At 36.7% G+C, this 18,303-nt stretch overlaps 1 protein-coding gene across 8 annotated transcripts in view; it reads right to left on the bottom strand.

Annotated features, from left to right (window-relative positions):
- OXR1 (oxidation resistance 1) overlaps positions 1–18,303 on the bottom strand; it is a 371,701-nt gene that overhangs the window by 12,494 nt on the left and 340,904 nt on the right. The window contains exon 1 of one of the 8 annotated variants that reach the window (XM_036263780.1): positions 10,399–10,695. The exons of 6 other annotated variants lie outside the window; for them this stretch is intronic. In XM_036263780.1, the coding sequence (XP_036119673.1) occupies positions 10,399–10,464 (66 nt within the window). In that variant the 5' untranslated portion in view covers positions 10,465–10,695. Of the gene's footprint in view, positions 1–10,398; positions 10,696–18,303 lie in introns of those variants that run through there. One more of the 8 variants, XM_036263778.1, reaches the window with a different exon arrangement.

Below are 18,303 nucleotides of genomic sequence, written 5' to 3'. Positions count from 1 at the left end.
ATAGCTAACTCTCTACTTACACAGAAACCGTTAGCGGTTATGATTTCCAGCTCTGGGAGAGAAGATTAACCAGGTTTTGGTCCCTTATTTTCCTATTTTTTCATAAAACAATGAAAATAATAAGAGTACATGCTGAATAGGGTTTTTATGTAAATGAGGAAATAAATGCATATAAAGGATTGAGAGTAGTGCCTAGCAAATGGCAAATGAGAACTACTATTAACACTAATTTTACTTGATCATATTTAACCTATTAACCTAAATACTGAAGGATAATGTCTGAAGAGCCTTCTCATTTATTTTTGGTTTTTACTTTTGATATTAAAATACGTCCATTTTGAGAGCTCAACTATTTTGTATACTTTAAATGACTTATCTGAAATTAATTTTCAATTTCAGTATTAGGTAAACATATTAAAGACCTTTCACTTGAGAACAACAGAATTCTCAATGAACATGAAAAATTAGGTACTAAATATAAAAAGGATAAATGGTGATGGAAGGAGACTTGACTTGGTGTGATAAACACATATACAATATACAGATGATGTACTGTAGAACTGTATACATGAAACCTGTATTTTATTAACCATTGTCACCCCAATAAATTAAATAAAATGAATAAAAATTAAAAACAGTGGCCGTGCTTTTCTATGGTCAGCAAAAGAAATCTCAACAAGGTATTTAATGTTCAGTTATATTTTTCTTTCTTTTTCCCATGGCATTCAGTCTAATCAAGGGTTTCCAAGCCAAATATTTTCAAATTACATGATTTATCTGTTCCTCTGCATACTTCCTATCCCTCTAGTTACCACCAATCTTACTTACACTCATTTCTTAAAGCTCTTTCTTTTACCATATTAAGCACATTTCCTGAATGAAAATGAAACTGAATTATATGTTCTCAAAATGGAACAGTTATAATCGAATTTCATCAACATCACAAGAGTAGAAGTTATTGGTGAGGGAACCCATGAACTGCCATTGTAAACATTTGGTGAATTCAAAATTTCTTTAATGTCACAAATCTACCTTTTCTCATTCATACTTTAAAAAAATGTCTTCTTATCTGAGACTTACAAACTCACTTCCTTAACCTCCTAAGTATTTACTCATGCTGTGATGAAGATACATAAACTGCCAAGAGTCTATTAATTAATAAAGAAAAGGGATTTGAAATAAAATGAGTATAGAAATATACTTCCTCCTTTGAAAACAAAAGAATAAAGAGAGCCTGGCTGGTGTGGCTCAGTGGACTGAGTGTGGTCCCATGGACTGATAGGTCCTGGTTCAATTCTGGGTCAGGGCACATGCCCAGGTTGTGGGCTTCATCCCCAGTAGGGTCGTGCAGGAGGCAGTCGATCGATGTTTCTCTCTCACATCGATGTTTCTTTTTCTTTCTCCCTTCCTCTCTAAAATTAAAAAAAATAAAATAAAGAGATACAAATTCCTAATAATATACATGATGGAACTGAAATTAGTCTTAATTTTTATCCCTTGATAAATTCTTCATGTACAGAATTTATTCCTTACCCAAAAGATTAAGCCTAAGTAGAAAATAGACACATTTCTACAAAATGTCCTACATCATGCTTTTAATTATTAAGGATACACACCTGAGGAAACCAAGCCTTCCAATTAAAAGTGTATTTGCTATCTGACTAAAAAGTAATTTACTGAGGAATACAGTGATCTGCATATACTGCTAAATCCCATCAGAGGAACAGAGTACAACAGAACCTACCCTCTGCAGAATGAAGTGCTTACTCTTGAGTCTTTTTAGCCTTTGACAAAGAACTCTCACACAAAGGTGGTGCTTCCCTAAGCACTTATTTTCACAGAATTACAAATTAAAGGCAGGATTAAATCTATCCATCTCTACACAAAGGGACTAACAACAATTAGAACACAACAAAAGCTGAAAATAAAAGAAAATTTAGTTCCTATTTCTTTAATATTGATAGGTTGTTGTCCATCTCATGAATAAGAACGTATTCTTCTAGATATAAAGATATTTTGGTCAGTCCTCTTTCGGGGAGGTTCCAATATTTCCCCAAGATTATCCCACAAACAAACCCAAAAACCTCCTTTCCCCCAGCTGCTGCCTTACAGAGTAACAAAAGTCTCATAGATATCTGTGAATGTGCCATTTTTATTCCTTACTGTTTGTTTGTTAATCCTCATCTGAGGATATTTTTCCATTGAGTTTTAGATAGAGTGGAAGGGAGGGAGACAGAAACAGAGAAACATGATATGAGAGACACACTAATTTGTTGCCTCCCACAGGACCGACCCAGGCCAGGGATCAAACCTGCAATCCAGGCACGACGTCGTGCCCTTGACTGGGAATCGAACTCATGACCCTTTCATCTGAGGGCCAATGCGCTAACTGCTGAGCCAAACTGGTCAGGGCACTCATTCCTTACTTTTATTCCGCAGTAAAAGCAGATGGGGTAGAAAAAAAATATTACCTAATGAATGACATTTTTACTTACTTTGGTATCCAAAAATATACTAAACAGGCGGAAATGCAAGTCTGAGCAGCAGCCTTGAGATCACATAACCTTTTGTTCTATAATTTCATCATACACAACAAAGTCATATTACAAAATAAAACATGGATTATGTTAAAACTTTGCTCATTTTTGCTTTAAATTAATACAATTGCTTTTGGCTGGCCAGTGTGGCTCTGTGCACCAAGAGGTCACCAGTTCGATTCTTGGTCAGGGCACAAGCCTGGGTTGCAGCCTCAATCCCCAGTGAGGGGCGTGCAAGAGGCAATCAATTGATGCTTCTCTTTCATTGATGGTTTATCTCTCTCTCCCTCTCCCTTCCTCTCTATCTAAAACTCAGTAACACATATTAAAAAAAAAAAAAAACTATTGCATCCAGCTGGTGTGGCTCAGTGGTTGAGTGTCAACCCATGAACCAAGAAGTGGCGGTTCAATTCCCAGTCAGGACATATGCCCAGGTTGTGGGCCCAATCCCCTGGGGGGGTCATGCAGGAGGCGGCCAACTGATATTCTCTCTCATCGATGTTTCTATTTCTCTCTCTCATCGATGTTTCTATTTCTCTCTCCCTCTCACTTCCTTTCTCTCTAAAATCAATAAAGAAAAAAATAAAAACAAAACTATATTAAATGAGGTATAAAAGGAACAAATAAGATACTCATGAATTAGATAACTGGAAATTGATAGAGGGAAAAGAGAGGCTTAAATCCAGAATCAATTCAAAATAGAACACATCAGAGTTTTGATTTGAATAAATCTTCTGCATTTAAAATTACTTCCTATTAAGTATATTTGCAAATGACTCAGAGTTTCAAGAAGGCAGATATATTCACTGTTCTTTTAGTCAAAAAGAAGCTTGTTAATTACTTAAAACTATTCAATTACAATATGTATATATTGTATTAGCTTCCTGGAACAATAAATATAAGAAGTGAATCTCATAAAAAGGGAATAATCTCCTTTCTATGTAGCATATTAGGAGGAAAGAATACTCATTACATAAACCTGAAATGTATAAATCCACTATTATAGTTAGAGACTTCAAAACTATAGGCGATTCACAAATCCAGCAGACAGTAAATTAGTAAGGACATAACTGAACTAAAAATCACCCTCAATTTATTGAATCTAATTGATATGTATAAAATACCTCACCCAACAACAGTAAAATATACATTCTTCTTAAGCTCACATGAAACCTTCACAAGACAGACCACATTGTGGGCCATAAAACACACCTAAACAAATAGAAATTATAAAAGTACGCTCTCAGAAAAAAATAAAATTAAACTAGAAATCAATAAGAGAGAAATAGTGGGAAAATACCAAACTACTTTTAAAAAACATGCTTCTAATTAATGCATGGTCAAAAAAGTTCTGTGAAATTTTAAAGTATTTTGAACTAAATGAAAATAAAGCAGCAATCAATAAAATTAAAAACAGAAAATCTATGGAGAAAAAATAATACCAAAACAGTTGTTTGAAAATATAAAAAAAAATTGATAAACCTCTGTAGCCAGACTGACTCAAATGAGAGAGAGAAGACACATGTGAATTATATCAGAAATGAAGAGTGCCATCACTATAGACCCCATGGACATTAAAAGAATAATGCAGAAATATTATAAAGAACTCTATACTCACAAATTTGATAACCTAGATGAAATGGACAAATTCCTTGAAAGACAAAAATCACCAAAACTCACAAGAAACAGAAAATCTGAATAGATCTATATCTATTCAAGAAGTTGAATTAATAATTAATAACCTTCCAAAATAGAAGATACTAGGCTCAATTTTAAGGGGGAAAAAATACCAGTAAACAAACATCAAGGTTACTCAATAAAAAGTTATGCAAACTTGTTGGAAGCTATGAAAGACATGAGAGTAGGAAAAAAAACTGGACAGATTTACATTATTTATTATTACTTAATCCTCACCTGGCCATTATTATTGTACTGACTTTTACAAAGCTGACTCAGTACTTCCAAAGCAACCCAAAGTGGCTATGATCGCCAGATGTGGAGTATCTGGAGTAAATCCAGATGGATTCACTGGTAAATTCTATCAAACATTTAAGGAAAATATTATACTAATTCTCTACAATCTCTTCCAAAACACAGAAGCAGAGGAAATACTTCCCAATTCATTCTATGATGGCCAGCATTACCTCAATTAGAAATAAATAGATATTATAAGAAAGAAAATATACAGACCAATATCTCTCATGAACATACATGCAAAAAGCCTCAACAAAATATTAGCAAACTGAATCCAACAACTAGAAATAGAATTATATATAATGACCAAGTGAGATTTATCCTGTTACGTAAGGCATTTGCGAGATACATCAACATTTGAAAATCAACTGATGTAATCCTCACATTGATAGGCTAAAGGAAAAAAATCATGATTACATCAACAGATGAAGAGAAGCACTATTCAAAATCCAACACTCACTCATGATTAAAACTCAGCAACCTAGGAATAGAGGGGTACTTCTTCAACTTGATAAAGAACATCTACAAAAAAAATCCTTCAGTTATTGAAACTGAGGGTCCTTATGTCTTCTACCAAATTTAGCTTCAAATCCTAGCTCTAAAAATCATCTCTCTATATATAGAGATCTAGCTTTTCCCTCACCCCAGAGAGTCAGCAATGCCTGAGGCAGCAGAAGACAGTAGCCCAGACCTGACTAATGGTGACAAGGTCTGGAGCTCTGGCAGGCAGAAGATAACATCTTGTCCTAAGTTATGTTTCAGTTCCTGAGCCCTAAGGTGGAACAACCCCCTGGCTACTTTCCCATGAAACCAGACAGAGGGACACTGGCAGACCTCAGAACAGTCAAAACCTGAAAAAATAATTTATTACCCTTACCTCATTTCCAATCAGCTACCAGCATGACTCCGAACCCCCAAACCTATGATGTGTTGTGATTTTGCCTTACATAATCTGTAACCTACACTCTATCAGGAAGTTAGGGCTTTTGAGCATTAGCTTTCCATTCTCCTGGGTGGCATAATTCATAATACAATAGCAATATTTCTGCTCTGTGACAGACACTCAAGAGAATAAAAAATCTCCCAACTACAGACTGGGAGAAAATCTTTGCAAAATACATATCTGGTAAATATGTTATACAAAATATATAAAGACCTTTTACAACACAAAAAAAACCATAATTCAATTAAAACATGAACTAAAGATCTGAACAGACACCTCACCAAATAAGATATACAAATGGCAAATAAGAATATGAAAAGATGCTCATTATCACATAACCAGGAAAATGCAAATTAAAATAACAATGGATTACCACTACATACCTATTGATAATGACTAAAATCAAAAGCAATATCAAATGCTGATGAAGATGTAGAGCAACAGGAACTCTCATTCATTGTTGGTACAGGACAAACAGTACAGCCACTTTGGAAAACATTCGGAAATTTCTTATAAAACTAAACATACACTTATCATACAATTCAGCAACCGCATTCCTTGGTATTTACGCAAATAAGCTGAAAATTTATACCCACACAAAATCTGCACATATATGTTTTAACAGCTTTTTATTATATGGATCAAAATTGGAAGTAACTAAGATGTCTTTCATTAGGTGAATGGATAAACTAGGGTACATTCAGAAAATGGAATATTCAAAGTCAGCACTACAAAGAAATGAACTTTAAGCCATGAAATAAGTGAAATAAGTCAAAGGCTACATAATTCCAACTATATGATACTCTAGAAAAGGCAAAACTATAGAAACACTGAAAAAGTCAGTGGTTACCAGGTGTACAGTGGAGAAAAGAAGAAATGAATGAAGCACAGGGAATTTTTAGGGCAATGAAACTATGCTGTATCATCCTTAATGGGTGGTACATGTCACTCCATAGAATGTACAACACAAAGTATAATCCCTAATGTAAGCTATGAACATCGGGGGATAATAATGTATAACATCAGTTTATAAATTATAACAAATGTACTACACTAATACAAGATGTGAATAATAGGAGTATTGTTTTTTGGGGGAAAGGAGGCATAAGGAAACTCTGTCCTTTCCATAAATTTTTCCTATAAGCCTAAACTGCTCTAAAGAATGAAATCTATTAATTTTTTAAAAAGCAGGGGAATAATAACCACAAAATTCAGGGAGGTGATTAGCAATGCTGGGGAGACAGTAGATGAGGTAGAGAAAGAACACACAGGCTGATGGCAATTGCACTGGTAGTTCTTAAGCAGGGTAGTGGGATCACAGATATTCATTTTATTATTATGCCTCATAACTTGCATATGTAATTAATATACTTTTCAACTACTAATAAAGAAAAATATTCTACATTGACTATATGTGTAAATATCCTCTTTTCATGATTATGTATGACTAGAAAACAGGATGTTTTACATATAATAAGGTGTATATATATATACATACATACATATACACTAGTTAATAAATTTCCTTTGACGAGGTACTATAGGTAGGCAACATAGTAAAGACAACATAGTATATAACAAAGAATACTGGGTTTGGGTTTAGACCTCTGCCTTAATTCTGATTCAGCTTTTTGTTAGTTGTGTACACTTGAGCAACCACATGTAATCTTTTCATTGAAAATAATATATCATTATTTTAAGCATTTTATAAGCAATAAATGACATGAACAAATATATATATACATATAATAGATACTGATAATTAAATGTACAAATCAACTGTTAATTCACTTCTACTTATATTATGAAAATTTTGAGAATGAGTATACAAAGAGTTTAATGGCACAGGCTGGAGCCAGAATCCCTGGTCTCAAACCACAGCTGTGACCCTTACTGGTTTTAGTATGATTGCTATATGCCTCTGTTTCATAAAATGGAGATAATAGTAGCAATATTTCACAAGTTAAGGATTAAATAATTCATGTTTAAAGTAATATACTGTGTTATTAGAAGTACACTGTTAGTAGAAATAATTTTCTTATAATAACTATAATTATTATACTGAGCTGAGGCCACTGGAAAAATTTTTACATTTAAGTTAGCTCTTCTTAAAATTCTACTTGTGAGCTAATTCTTACACAGATATAAATAATTCATCATAGGAGCTTTTTCTCCAGTGTTTTCATAAATGAAAGTCTAAAATACAAAAAAGAAATCTATCTTGTCATGAAAGGGTCTAAATTAAAAAGAAAAGATGACTTAAATGAGTGAAGTACTGATGCTGATAGAGATCAAACAGTGCTGCTATTTAATGATTTGTGACTTTAACCTGATTAACCCTCAATCCTTACTATAAAATAGGCTTATAACTTTCAAGCAAATGACAATTTATTGACAGACACTAAAAAGGTAGAATATAGTAAATGGGTATATCAAATATATAAATCTCTTCATGTAAATATTTGGAAGATTAAAGCTTAGGTGGTTTTGTCAGAATAAACTCTTTAAACAGTCTTAAAAATAGAAAAGTTAAGCATGCTTAATAAATGTGGTTCTCAATGTACAGCTAATTGGCAAAGGCTTAACTTATTTTTACATATTTTGGGGCATATTCTGCTTATTAGTTAATATCTTTGAGCCTTAACATATAAAATAAAAATAATCTATCTCTGATTAGTACACAGGGTTACTGTAAGGTAAAAGAAATGATACTACAAGCACAAGCATTTAGACAACTATTATGGTTTACATAAATATGGCCACATTAGTACTAACTATAAGACTTAAGTCTCCACTTAGGTCTATACCATTCTGCTAATCAGTTCCACAAAGACAGAATTGCAAAAAGCTGCAAAATACAAAGTCCAAAAATGAGAAATACATGTTATTCTCCTAGAAGAATCATTTTCTATTTTCAATTTTAAAGCAGTAGAGCCCCTGGGCATGTGCAATCTTATAGGAAATCTCAATCTACAAAATAAGTAAAAGGATTGCTAATCTTTTAATCCTTATTTCTTAAGCCCTTTCTCTTGCCCTACAGTTCCTGGGATATCTACTTTAAAACAGAAAACCAGGACTGAGCTTGTCTATACATGAAAACACATTATACTGTATTGTATATACCATTTTAGAAAATTCTCAAAGGCATCCTAGTGGGGGGTAAAGAATGTGGTAGGGTCAAGCTGTCTCTGTGCTGCACGACAGCTTAGTTCAGTAATCACTTTAAACCTGACTTTCCCATCATTAAAATAGGGAGTAATACTACTGACTATGCAAAGTTATGGTGTAGATTAAATGAAATAATACATATAAACTATACATATGGCAGAGCTGAAGACCAGTGAGAAACATGCTTTCATATCTGATAAAATCATTTAACAGCTTCCTATAAGGTTGAACAAAAATTGGTGAGTGTAATAAGTGTGATGCAGATTATAATGATCTACAAAAATTCAAAACATCCATAATCTATTTTGCCTGTATGTGTAATAAATTAAAATAATTTAAGTCTTACAAAACTAATGATGGTGACTCTAACTGCAAATAAAAAAATACAAGCAAAACTTCACTGTTCTTGCTTTAAAAAACAAAACAAAACTGTGTTAAGTGGCTATTCTGATACATCTGATCACAAATTTACCCAGTTCAATAATTTCAGATTCCTAAATCCCTCTGTGCTGATATATAAACAAAAAATTGAAATAATTCAACTTAAAAACAAAAAGACAACAAAGTACTCTCGAGCCCGATTAAAAATAACACCTATTAAAGTCATCTGGATAGTTTTACATGTTTAACATTTAAAGATGGCAAGCTGGTTTGGGAGCATCTTCCAAAGTCACTCTTGCTTCTAAGGATATAGCTAGCCTTATTTAAATAAGCTACAGTTACAGTAAAAATAAAATCAACATTCATAAGACAAGATATAATCCTGAATTAGCACAGAAAGAACCAGCACTATGCTTCTAACAATGTACACATATTTATATTAAGAAATAACCAACTAGGATTCTAAAATAGTAAGGGTGACTGAGATTTTTTTCTTTTTTTAGAGAATATGGAATTTGTTAAATATCAAATACAAAAATAAACCCATCCAAACAGGGATGTAGAGAGCTCCCTTTGTTTCTCTAGGCTTTCCCACCCAACCCCCCATAAAAACAGTTTGCCTTCACACAATGGCTAGCAAAGAGTAAAAAGAGGCAAGTCCTCAAAAATGACAGATGCTCAGCTTAAGGAGGGTGATGACTGGGTCCAATGAGCCCATTTCTGGAGGAGCCCACTGTTTGCTCTGTCACAGCAGGTCAATATCCCAGCCTACTGGACCAGAGGTTGATGTCAGGGACACCCTGAGCATGTGACAGGCTGGAGATGCTGGCTGGGAGGCAGACCACTTATTTATTCCCTCAGTACACGGTCTAGATTTTTCTTTACTAAAATTTATTTTAAAGTTTTGTATTGGATAGCACTGCTTGAAAGTTCTTAGATAGTTTCAAAAAGCCTTTCTCAGATTGCAACAATGATAGTCTTAATAAACAATATTTTAAATGTACCTAGTTTGGGATCCAGTCAATAAAAATTAAAGTTAATATACTCTGATCTACTCATTTTAAGCAAGAAAAAATTATGAATATTTTCCCACAAAGTTAAGCTTAAATAAAAAATTTAAGTAGCAATAAAGATTTGGTAACTACTACTTACACAGAATAGAAAAATCAAACACTTCTACCAAATAAAACTGCAGTCCCTTATTCGTTTCCTTTTTTTTTTTGAAGATATTTATGATTAGCAGAAATAACTGACAGGTAGTTTTCTGTAATCATGCAATTTTGTATTCTATGAATATTCTCTATGCTTAAACTTTCAGAAATTGTATAATTTTGCAAAATGTCACCATATAAAGGCTAGTAAATACAGAAATTGAAGTCACTGACTAAGATTTACCAGAGTATACTTATGATTAATTGGTTGATGTCTTCTCCCTTTTCTCCCATACCAGAGACGAGACATTTCCTTTCCAGGGCAAATTAAGTTACATCAGATCTTGTAAAAACTGTTTTAAAAAGCATTCTTCCTCTGTCAAAGATAAATTCCCAGCACAAGAGCCCTTCCTACTACAGTGACAAAACAGTTTGCTAGAGACAAAGCTTTGATTGACAATACAGAGAGCTAATCACTAAGTAGTATCCATTGCAAACAGAGTCCTGAGTGGAGACTGTAAAGCTGGGGAGGGAAGACAGGGTTTCCCATGTTTAAGTTTGGTTGCGCTGTATCCAAATGTGCAAAAAAAGGGCTCAAAAGTTTAAAGACACAGTGCATGTATTTCCAACCACCAAGTACACTAAGAAATATACAAAAAAACCTTACTACATCCCTCAGAAGAGGGGATGGGGGGTGGGGGGGTGGGAAGAGATAAACCACAGAACTTATATGCATGTAGGCATGACCAATGGACATGGACAACTAAGCCGGGGACAGGGTGGAGGGGGTGGGGTGGGGGGTGCCAATGGGGTAAAAAGGTAAAATATCTGTAACAAAAAAATAAATAAAAATTCATAAAAAAAAAAAACAAAAAAAAAACAAAAAAAAAACAAAAAAACCTTACTCATAAAAAAGTAATAAGTACAGTTGCCAGAGTCCCTCCCAAAGTACACAAATGATTTGAATTAACATTTTGTTTGTTCATAATAATAAAATTATATTCTTTATTTACATGTAAGAATCCTATAAATTTTCATTTTTAATTAAGCATTTCTTAAACAATAAGATGTTCTTTGAGGATGCTTCGACCCTCCAATTTCATAGAATGATTATGTAAAAAAACAAGGCTAACACAGTACAAATACAAGGAGTATTTGTACTACACAAATATAAGGAGTCCCAAAAATGTATATGCAAAAAATGTGCAATTATAAAGCCAGTGTTTATTAAACTACATTTCATTTTCGAAATGGAATAGAATCTACAGACACCCTGAATACATTTTTTTAACACTCTGTGTTCAGTGACCTGAAAACCCCTCTACCTGTCATACAATCCATTTTAACCTGCATTTTCTGACATATGATTTCTTGAAAAAGTACTTATATTTACTATGCCTCTATATACTTCACTAATTAGTAGTACACTGAATATAACCAAAGAAGTAAAATTTTAAGATTTAAATATTATCAAAGCTATAAACTAAAATTATCTAGTTTTCAATTTTAACTAAAATATTAATGTCATAATAGACCTGTAGATTTCTCCCATTTTAAGCTAAACCTGCTCCATTTTTCCCTGGTATGTACACACAATGACACCTTTGCACACATACATTTCTAGTACCCACAATGTTGTACCACACCCACGTACCCAGATCTCCTTCCTCCACATTCCAGCATGTGCATGCACAAGCAGAGCAAACTCCACAATGAACATCCTCCCTCCCACACACCCCAGCCACCTCCCTGCCCCATGTCTACAACCATCCCCACCTTACTTACCCTAAGATCTCTTTCCCACAGGCTCTCATAGGCACACTGTAACCATCTCCACAATGATGTCACTATATACAGAGACCCCTCATACCTCCAATGCCCCATCACTGCACTCCCCCTACACACACCAACATTGCCTAATTTGATAGTCGTGGGGTGCCATTTTCAAAACCTTATAGTCAGATTTTCTAAAATAAAAAATATTATGTGCACCAAAATGCGGTTTAAATGAGATTTTTACACACACACACAAATCCCAAGCACACTCCAAGCACAGGAAACCCATTTTGTTGGATGTCTACTCAACAAACATCCCCATAGATTCTCCTAATACACCTTTGATTTTGCTCAGATACCTTCTTGTTCACGTTTCTGAAAAGGTTGTGCCCATGCCTGGACAGGGTGTGTCTTTACAGATCGAAATCAGTGGCTCTCAAAGTTTAGCCTGCATTTCTTCAAACAGAGAATACTGGGCTTCAAAACCAGTTTCTGGTTAAGCAGATTGGAATGGGGTCTGAGACTTAGACTTTAAACAAATTCTTAGATGCTGCTGCTGCTGCTGCTGCTGATGGTTTGGGGACCGTAATTTGAAAAACAACTAAAACACAATAAAATATCACCTCTCAACTGTTAGGATACCTACTATCAAAAAGACAAGAAATAATGTGTTGGCAAGGTTGTGGAGAAAAGGGAACCCTTGAATACTATTGGTAGGAACGTAAACTGGTGCCATTTTTGTTTAGTGTGGTTCTATTTTTCTTCCTATTTTTTTTCTACTAATTGCAGCAGTACTTTTAGCATATCTTGCAGTGCTGGTTTGGTGTTAATATATTCCCGTAGCCTTTTTTTTGTCTGGGAAGCTCTTTATTTGATTTTCTATTTTGAATGATAGCCTTGCTGGATAGAGTAGTCTGATTCAGATCCTTGTTTTTCATGCCACTCCCTTCTTTCCTGTAGTGTTGAGGAAGTCAGCTGAGAGCCTATGGGGTTCCTTTGTAGGTAACCTGTTGCTTATCTCTTGCTGCCTTTAGGATTCTCTCTTTGCCTTTAATTTTTGGCATTTTAATTACTATGTGTCTTGGTGTGAGCCTGTTTGGGTTCTTCTTACTTGGAGCTCTCTGTGCTTCTTAAACTTGAATGCCTTCTTCCTTCACCAAGTTAGGAAAGTTTTCTGTCACTATTTCTTCAAATATATTCTCTAACCCTTGCCCATTTCCTTCCTCTTCAGAGACTTCTATGATGCGAATGTTATTACGTTTCCAGTTGTCCCACAGTTCTCTTAAGCTATCTTCCTGTTTTTTAATTGTTTTTTCCTTTTGGTTTTCTGATTGGTTGATTTTTTTCTACCATCTTCTAATTCACTGATCCGGTCCTCAGCTTCCTCTACTCTGCTGGTTAGTCCTTCCAATGTGTACTTTATTTCTGCTATTTTATTCTTCATTTCCACTTGGTTGGTTTTCAATGTTTCTATATCTTTACTCATGGTGCTGATGTCATTACTCATGCTGTTGAGCTTCCTCAAGATCATGGCTCTGAACTCTACCTCTGATAATTTGCTTAGCTGCATTTCATTGATCTCATCTTCGATAGAGTTCTCTTGTTCTTTCATTTGGGATTTGTTTCTTTGTTTCACCATTTTGGCTATCTCAGTGGGTTTTGGAGCCTGCCAAATTTTCCCTGTGGGTGTTGGTGTTCTGCTGTTTGTGGCTTCCTCTACTGGGTTTGGATGAGCCTGGTGGGCCCACGTTAAACACCACTCTCAAGACTTACTTTGCTGGGTAGATTTGCAAGCCCAGGAAAGGTTCAGTTATCCTCTAGCTTTTTCTTGGAGGCTGGTAGTCTCAGTTACTCAGTGCCTTGGAATGTAGCCCTGGTGTTCTGCATAAGAGGATTTCCAGAGGGTGAGATAGGTGCTGGTTGTTAATGAGCCTCAATTTGCATTTCTTTGCCTCACCTGGGAAAGGCTGAATCTGGGGGGGGGGGGACTGCTGCTTTCCCCCACAGCTCCGAGAAGGAGCACACTGGCTACTGTCCTTTGTGGCCACAACTCAGCAAAAACTGAGTGCCCTCCAAATCCTGGGTGTCCCCACAGAGTTTCAGCCCAGTCTGCCCTCCCACTGCCGTAGCCCCCAGGTTAATGCTCTGTCCCGGCTCTTTGCGCTGTGGAGCGGATTTGGTCTTTATTCCCCAAGGGCACTGCTCACAGCTAAGACTGCTGCTGACCATGGGTTCCCAGCCTGCCTGTCACCCTCTCGCGCCTATGAATATCCTACCAGTGTCCCTGGTTATATGGTCCTGTCCTGCTGCTTTACTGTTGCTTTTTTCTGAGGATTTGTCTTTATTTTAGCTGTAATTCCCGTTTGGTCCTGGGAAATCGTCCATGTAGCTTCCATTCACTCCCCCTCCATTTTCACATCCTCTAGGCCTATCTTGTGCACAGTGGGGTCGCACAGGCCTCTGATGCCCCTGCACTCTGCAGGTCCTGCAAGTAACTGGATCCCACAGTCCCTTTGGGGACCCGGCACTATGCTTATCTTATGAGCTGCTGGGTCACACAGGCCTCTCTGGTGCTTCAGCACCACAAGGGTTCCGCGGGTAACTGGATCGCACAGTTCTTGCTGGGTCGCCTCTGGTGCCTCCACACCCTGCAGGTCCCTTCAGCAGGCAACTGGATCGCACCAGTCCCTCTCAGGCTCTGGCTTCCCACCGCTGTTGTGGGTTGCTGGGTCGCACAGGTCTCTCTGGTGCCTCAGCACCCCTCAGGACCCAAGGGCGGGTGGCCGGATAGCACCAGTCCCTCTATTCTTCCCTCTATTCTTGTGAGCTGCTGGACCGCACAGGCCTCAGTGGAGCCCCAAGGTCCTGTGTCTGGCGGCCGGGCAGTGCTGCTGCCCCATGGGGCTCAACTCCTGCTCAGCTTTTGCTGTAGTTTTCGGGGATGGGTCTCAGCTGCTGGTCTGTGCTTCTGTTGCCTGAGGATGGGTGTCTGCTCCCCAGCCTCTGTTGCTGGGGGTATATCTGGACTCTGATCGGGCTGCTACTATGGGGGATGGTGCTGGGCTCCCGGCTGTCTGCGGCTTCCACGACCGGCACCTTGGGAGCTCCACTACTGTGCACCGGTCTCTGTTGACACAGAGTGTCCACTGGTCCGATGGTGCCAGGTGCACTGGTGGCTCAGGTTGCTGGGCCCTAGCCGCTCCGACTGCCTCCTCCCAGGGAAGACCCAGGATCTTCCAAAATGGAGGGACCTCCCCGTGGGGCAGGGAGAAGTGCCCTGGAGAGCCTCTTACTGCAGTAGCGGGCTGCTCTGTCCACAGCACAGGGACCTTCTGCTCTGCGGCTCTCACTGTTTGAATTTGGTCATCCACCTTCACGTCCACTCACACTCTCTCACACACCAGCTCACTCTCTCACACACTCACCCTTCCTCCGGTCCTGCTTGCGGCCATCTTCTCATTTTGAATTTTTAATGAGAATTTTACAGTCCATAACTGAGGAAGTGTATTAACAGAGAAAGCAAAGCATTGGTTCAAAATTTTCCTGAGGTAGACAACATCCTCATTTAGCATTATTAGTAGTTAAAACAGACCATTATCATATTAGGCCTGAATCTGGGTGCTAAATATTAATAACAGGAAATATATGAATAGTCTAGAACTAGAGTTCTACTCCACAGCATAGTGCCTATGATAATACTGTAATGTATACTTGAAAATTTGCTAAGAGGGTAGATCTTATGGTAAGTGTTCTTATTATAAAATAATAATGATGATAATAATAATAATAATAATAATAAAGAGGGTGGGAAGATTTGGAGTTGATGGAAATGTTTATGGCATAGTTTGTAGTAATGATTTCATAGATATGTACTTGTTTCCAAACTCATCAAGCTGGATATATCAAATATGGACAGCTTTTTGTATGTCAACTATACCTCAATAAAGGGGTTTTAAAAATACCCCATACAGAAATATTATAAGACAATTTTTGTATACACTCATAAAATTCTAATTGTTTTTAATGCTTTTGATTTATATCTTTTTCAGATTTACTGAATTTCTTCTGGAGTTATGATATGTACTACTATGTGATTCGATCAATATAAAAATTATTTTAATTTCCTTTATCTGAGAAAAGTGACCTCACTCTAGTTAGTGACTCAGACATAGAGACTACTTCCATTTTGAACAAAATCAATTCTGTATGGATTTTGCTGGCTAGCAGAGAAGAGATAAGAAATGTTTTGTTTTGTTTTATATATTGACTCTATTTTAATTTTGGTATTATTTGTGCTTTAATTACAAAAAGAAAAGAGCCCTAGCCAGTTTTGCTCAGTGGTTAGAGCATTGGCCTGCGGACCAGAGAGACCCAGGTTCGGTTCCCACTAAGGGCATGTACCTCGGTCGCAGTTTGTCCCCGGCCCCATTTGGGGTTGTATGAGTGGCAACCAGTCACTGTGGTTCTATCACGTTAATGTTTCTCTCTCTCTCTTCCTCCCTCTCTCCCTCCCGCTCTATATGAAGATAAATGCAAAAATGTCCTCGGGTGAAGATTAAAAAAAAAAGAAAAAGAAAAGAAACCCACATGTTTAATAAAATGAACACCAGAATAGTCATATCTGGCTGTTTAAGAAAAAAAAAATTTACCAAACAACTGAAGCCTCCTGATACTGGTGTCTGTACAAAACTGTAGCAATACCAAACTGCTGCAGAAGTTTGCTATGAGTAACCTAATAAACAGCCATGGCAATAACTCTGCTTAATTAGTGACAATTAAGAAAACAGAACTGACTCCAAATGATAATCACCACATACTAGGGGAACACCAAATCCAATAAGGACATAATATGATAAATTTTATGGTCTTGCCCTGGCCAGTCTGGCTCAGTGGTTATAGCGTCGGCCTGTGGTCCAGAGAGACCCAAGTTCGGTTCCTGCCAAAGGCATGTACCTCGGTTGCAGTTTGTCCCCGGCCCTGGTTGGGTCGTGCGGGTGGCAGCCACTCAATGTGTTCCTTACATGTTTCTCTCTCTCTCTTCCTCTCTCTCCCTCCCGCTCTATCTGAATAAAAAATGGAAAAGTGTCTTCGGGTGAGGATTAAAAAATAAAAATTTATGGCCTAAAATGCTAATATTAGGTTATTTTATATTCATATAATTAAAATGGAGAATACTAAACATTCATATCAAAATGGGAAGCATTTATAAATGATTTAAAAAGTCATCTAAATCAGAAAGTAGATTCTAAAATATTCTGAGCAAATACAAAACCTTTGTATAGATTTATGTAACAGTCAACATATTTACATTTACACATAAATGAATAACCTAAGCTTTGTTTGAGAAAATGTGAGTAATGTTAAGCACCTAAAAATGAACAAGCCATTTCTGAAACCAAAAATCAAATGGAATATGTTACATAATCTATTGGAGTATAATCTTAGTAAACTTATATTTTAAAATGTAATCAATAAGCATAAACCTGGGAGGTAAACTTCTAAATAAATCAATTAAAGCTAACTTAATAAAGTCGATTTCTTTCTTGTTTTTTTTTTTTATCATCCTAGTAGCACTGGATGTTTTTAATAAGTTGGAGTATGAGAGATATTGAACTACAAGTGGTATAAAATTAACTTTAGAGAATAAAAAAAGATAGAAAAATCTGTTCTGCCTGCTCTTATCCCAAAAGGAGTGAAATTCAACCTAAAGGAAGTGGGACAACAAGCAATTTTAGGTTTGAAAGCTCCACTTTTTAAGGCCTTTGTCATCAAGTGGCAAGATGACACACCCAACAAGTGATACTTTGAAACCTAAAACTTTCAAAGGATTCTACTAGAGTGTCTCCTAAAGTTGGTACTTGGGGTTGAAGATGTAGCATAAGGGGTGCAATAATGTACAATGATACCATCTAGTGACAGAATACAACTGACCTGCATTACAGTAACATCCTTTTTACTTCATGGTAAGAAATTAAAAATTATTTTAATATTACATCAGATAAATTAGAAGACAAATGCAAAATTCACATGAATCTTCAAGATAAAACAGGCTTCAAAGATACTTCGGCTTACTGTGCTGGCCACTGCTTTAGACTATATCACTGAACTGTTGGGTACTTGTCAAGTACACCAAACTTTAAAGAATATTTGATGAACAGCCCTGGCCAGTTTGGCTCAGCGGTTAGAGCGTCGGCCTGCGGTCCGGAGAGACCCGGGTTCGGTTCCCACTAAGGGCACGTACTTCGGTTGCAGTTTGTCCCCGGCCCTGGTTGGTCGTGCAGGTGGCAGCCACTCGATGTGTCCCTTCACGTCGATGTTTCTCTCTCTTTCTCCTTCCTCTCTCTCCCTCCCACTCTATCTGTACAAAAAATGG

The sequence above is a fragment of the Molossus molossus genome, unplaced genomic scaffold (genome assembly GCF_014108415.1).
Source record: "Molossus molossus isolate mMolMol1 unplaced genomic scaffold, mMolMol1.p scaffold_m16_p_16, whole genome shotgun sequence".
NCBI classification, from domain to species: Eukaryota; Metazoa; Chordata; class Mammalia; order Chiroptera; family Molossidae; genus Molossus; species Molossus molossus.
Note: the sequence above shows the minus strand (reverse complement) of the source record. Positions and strands in the feature narration are given on the sequence as shown.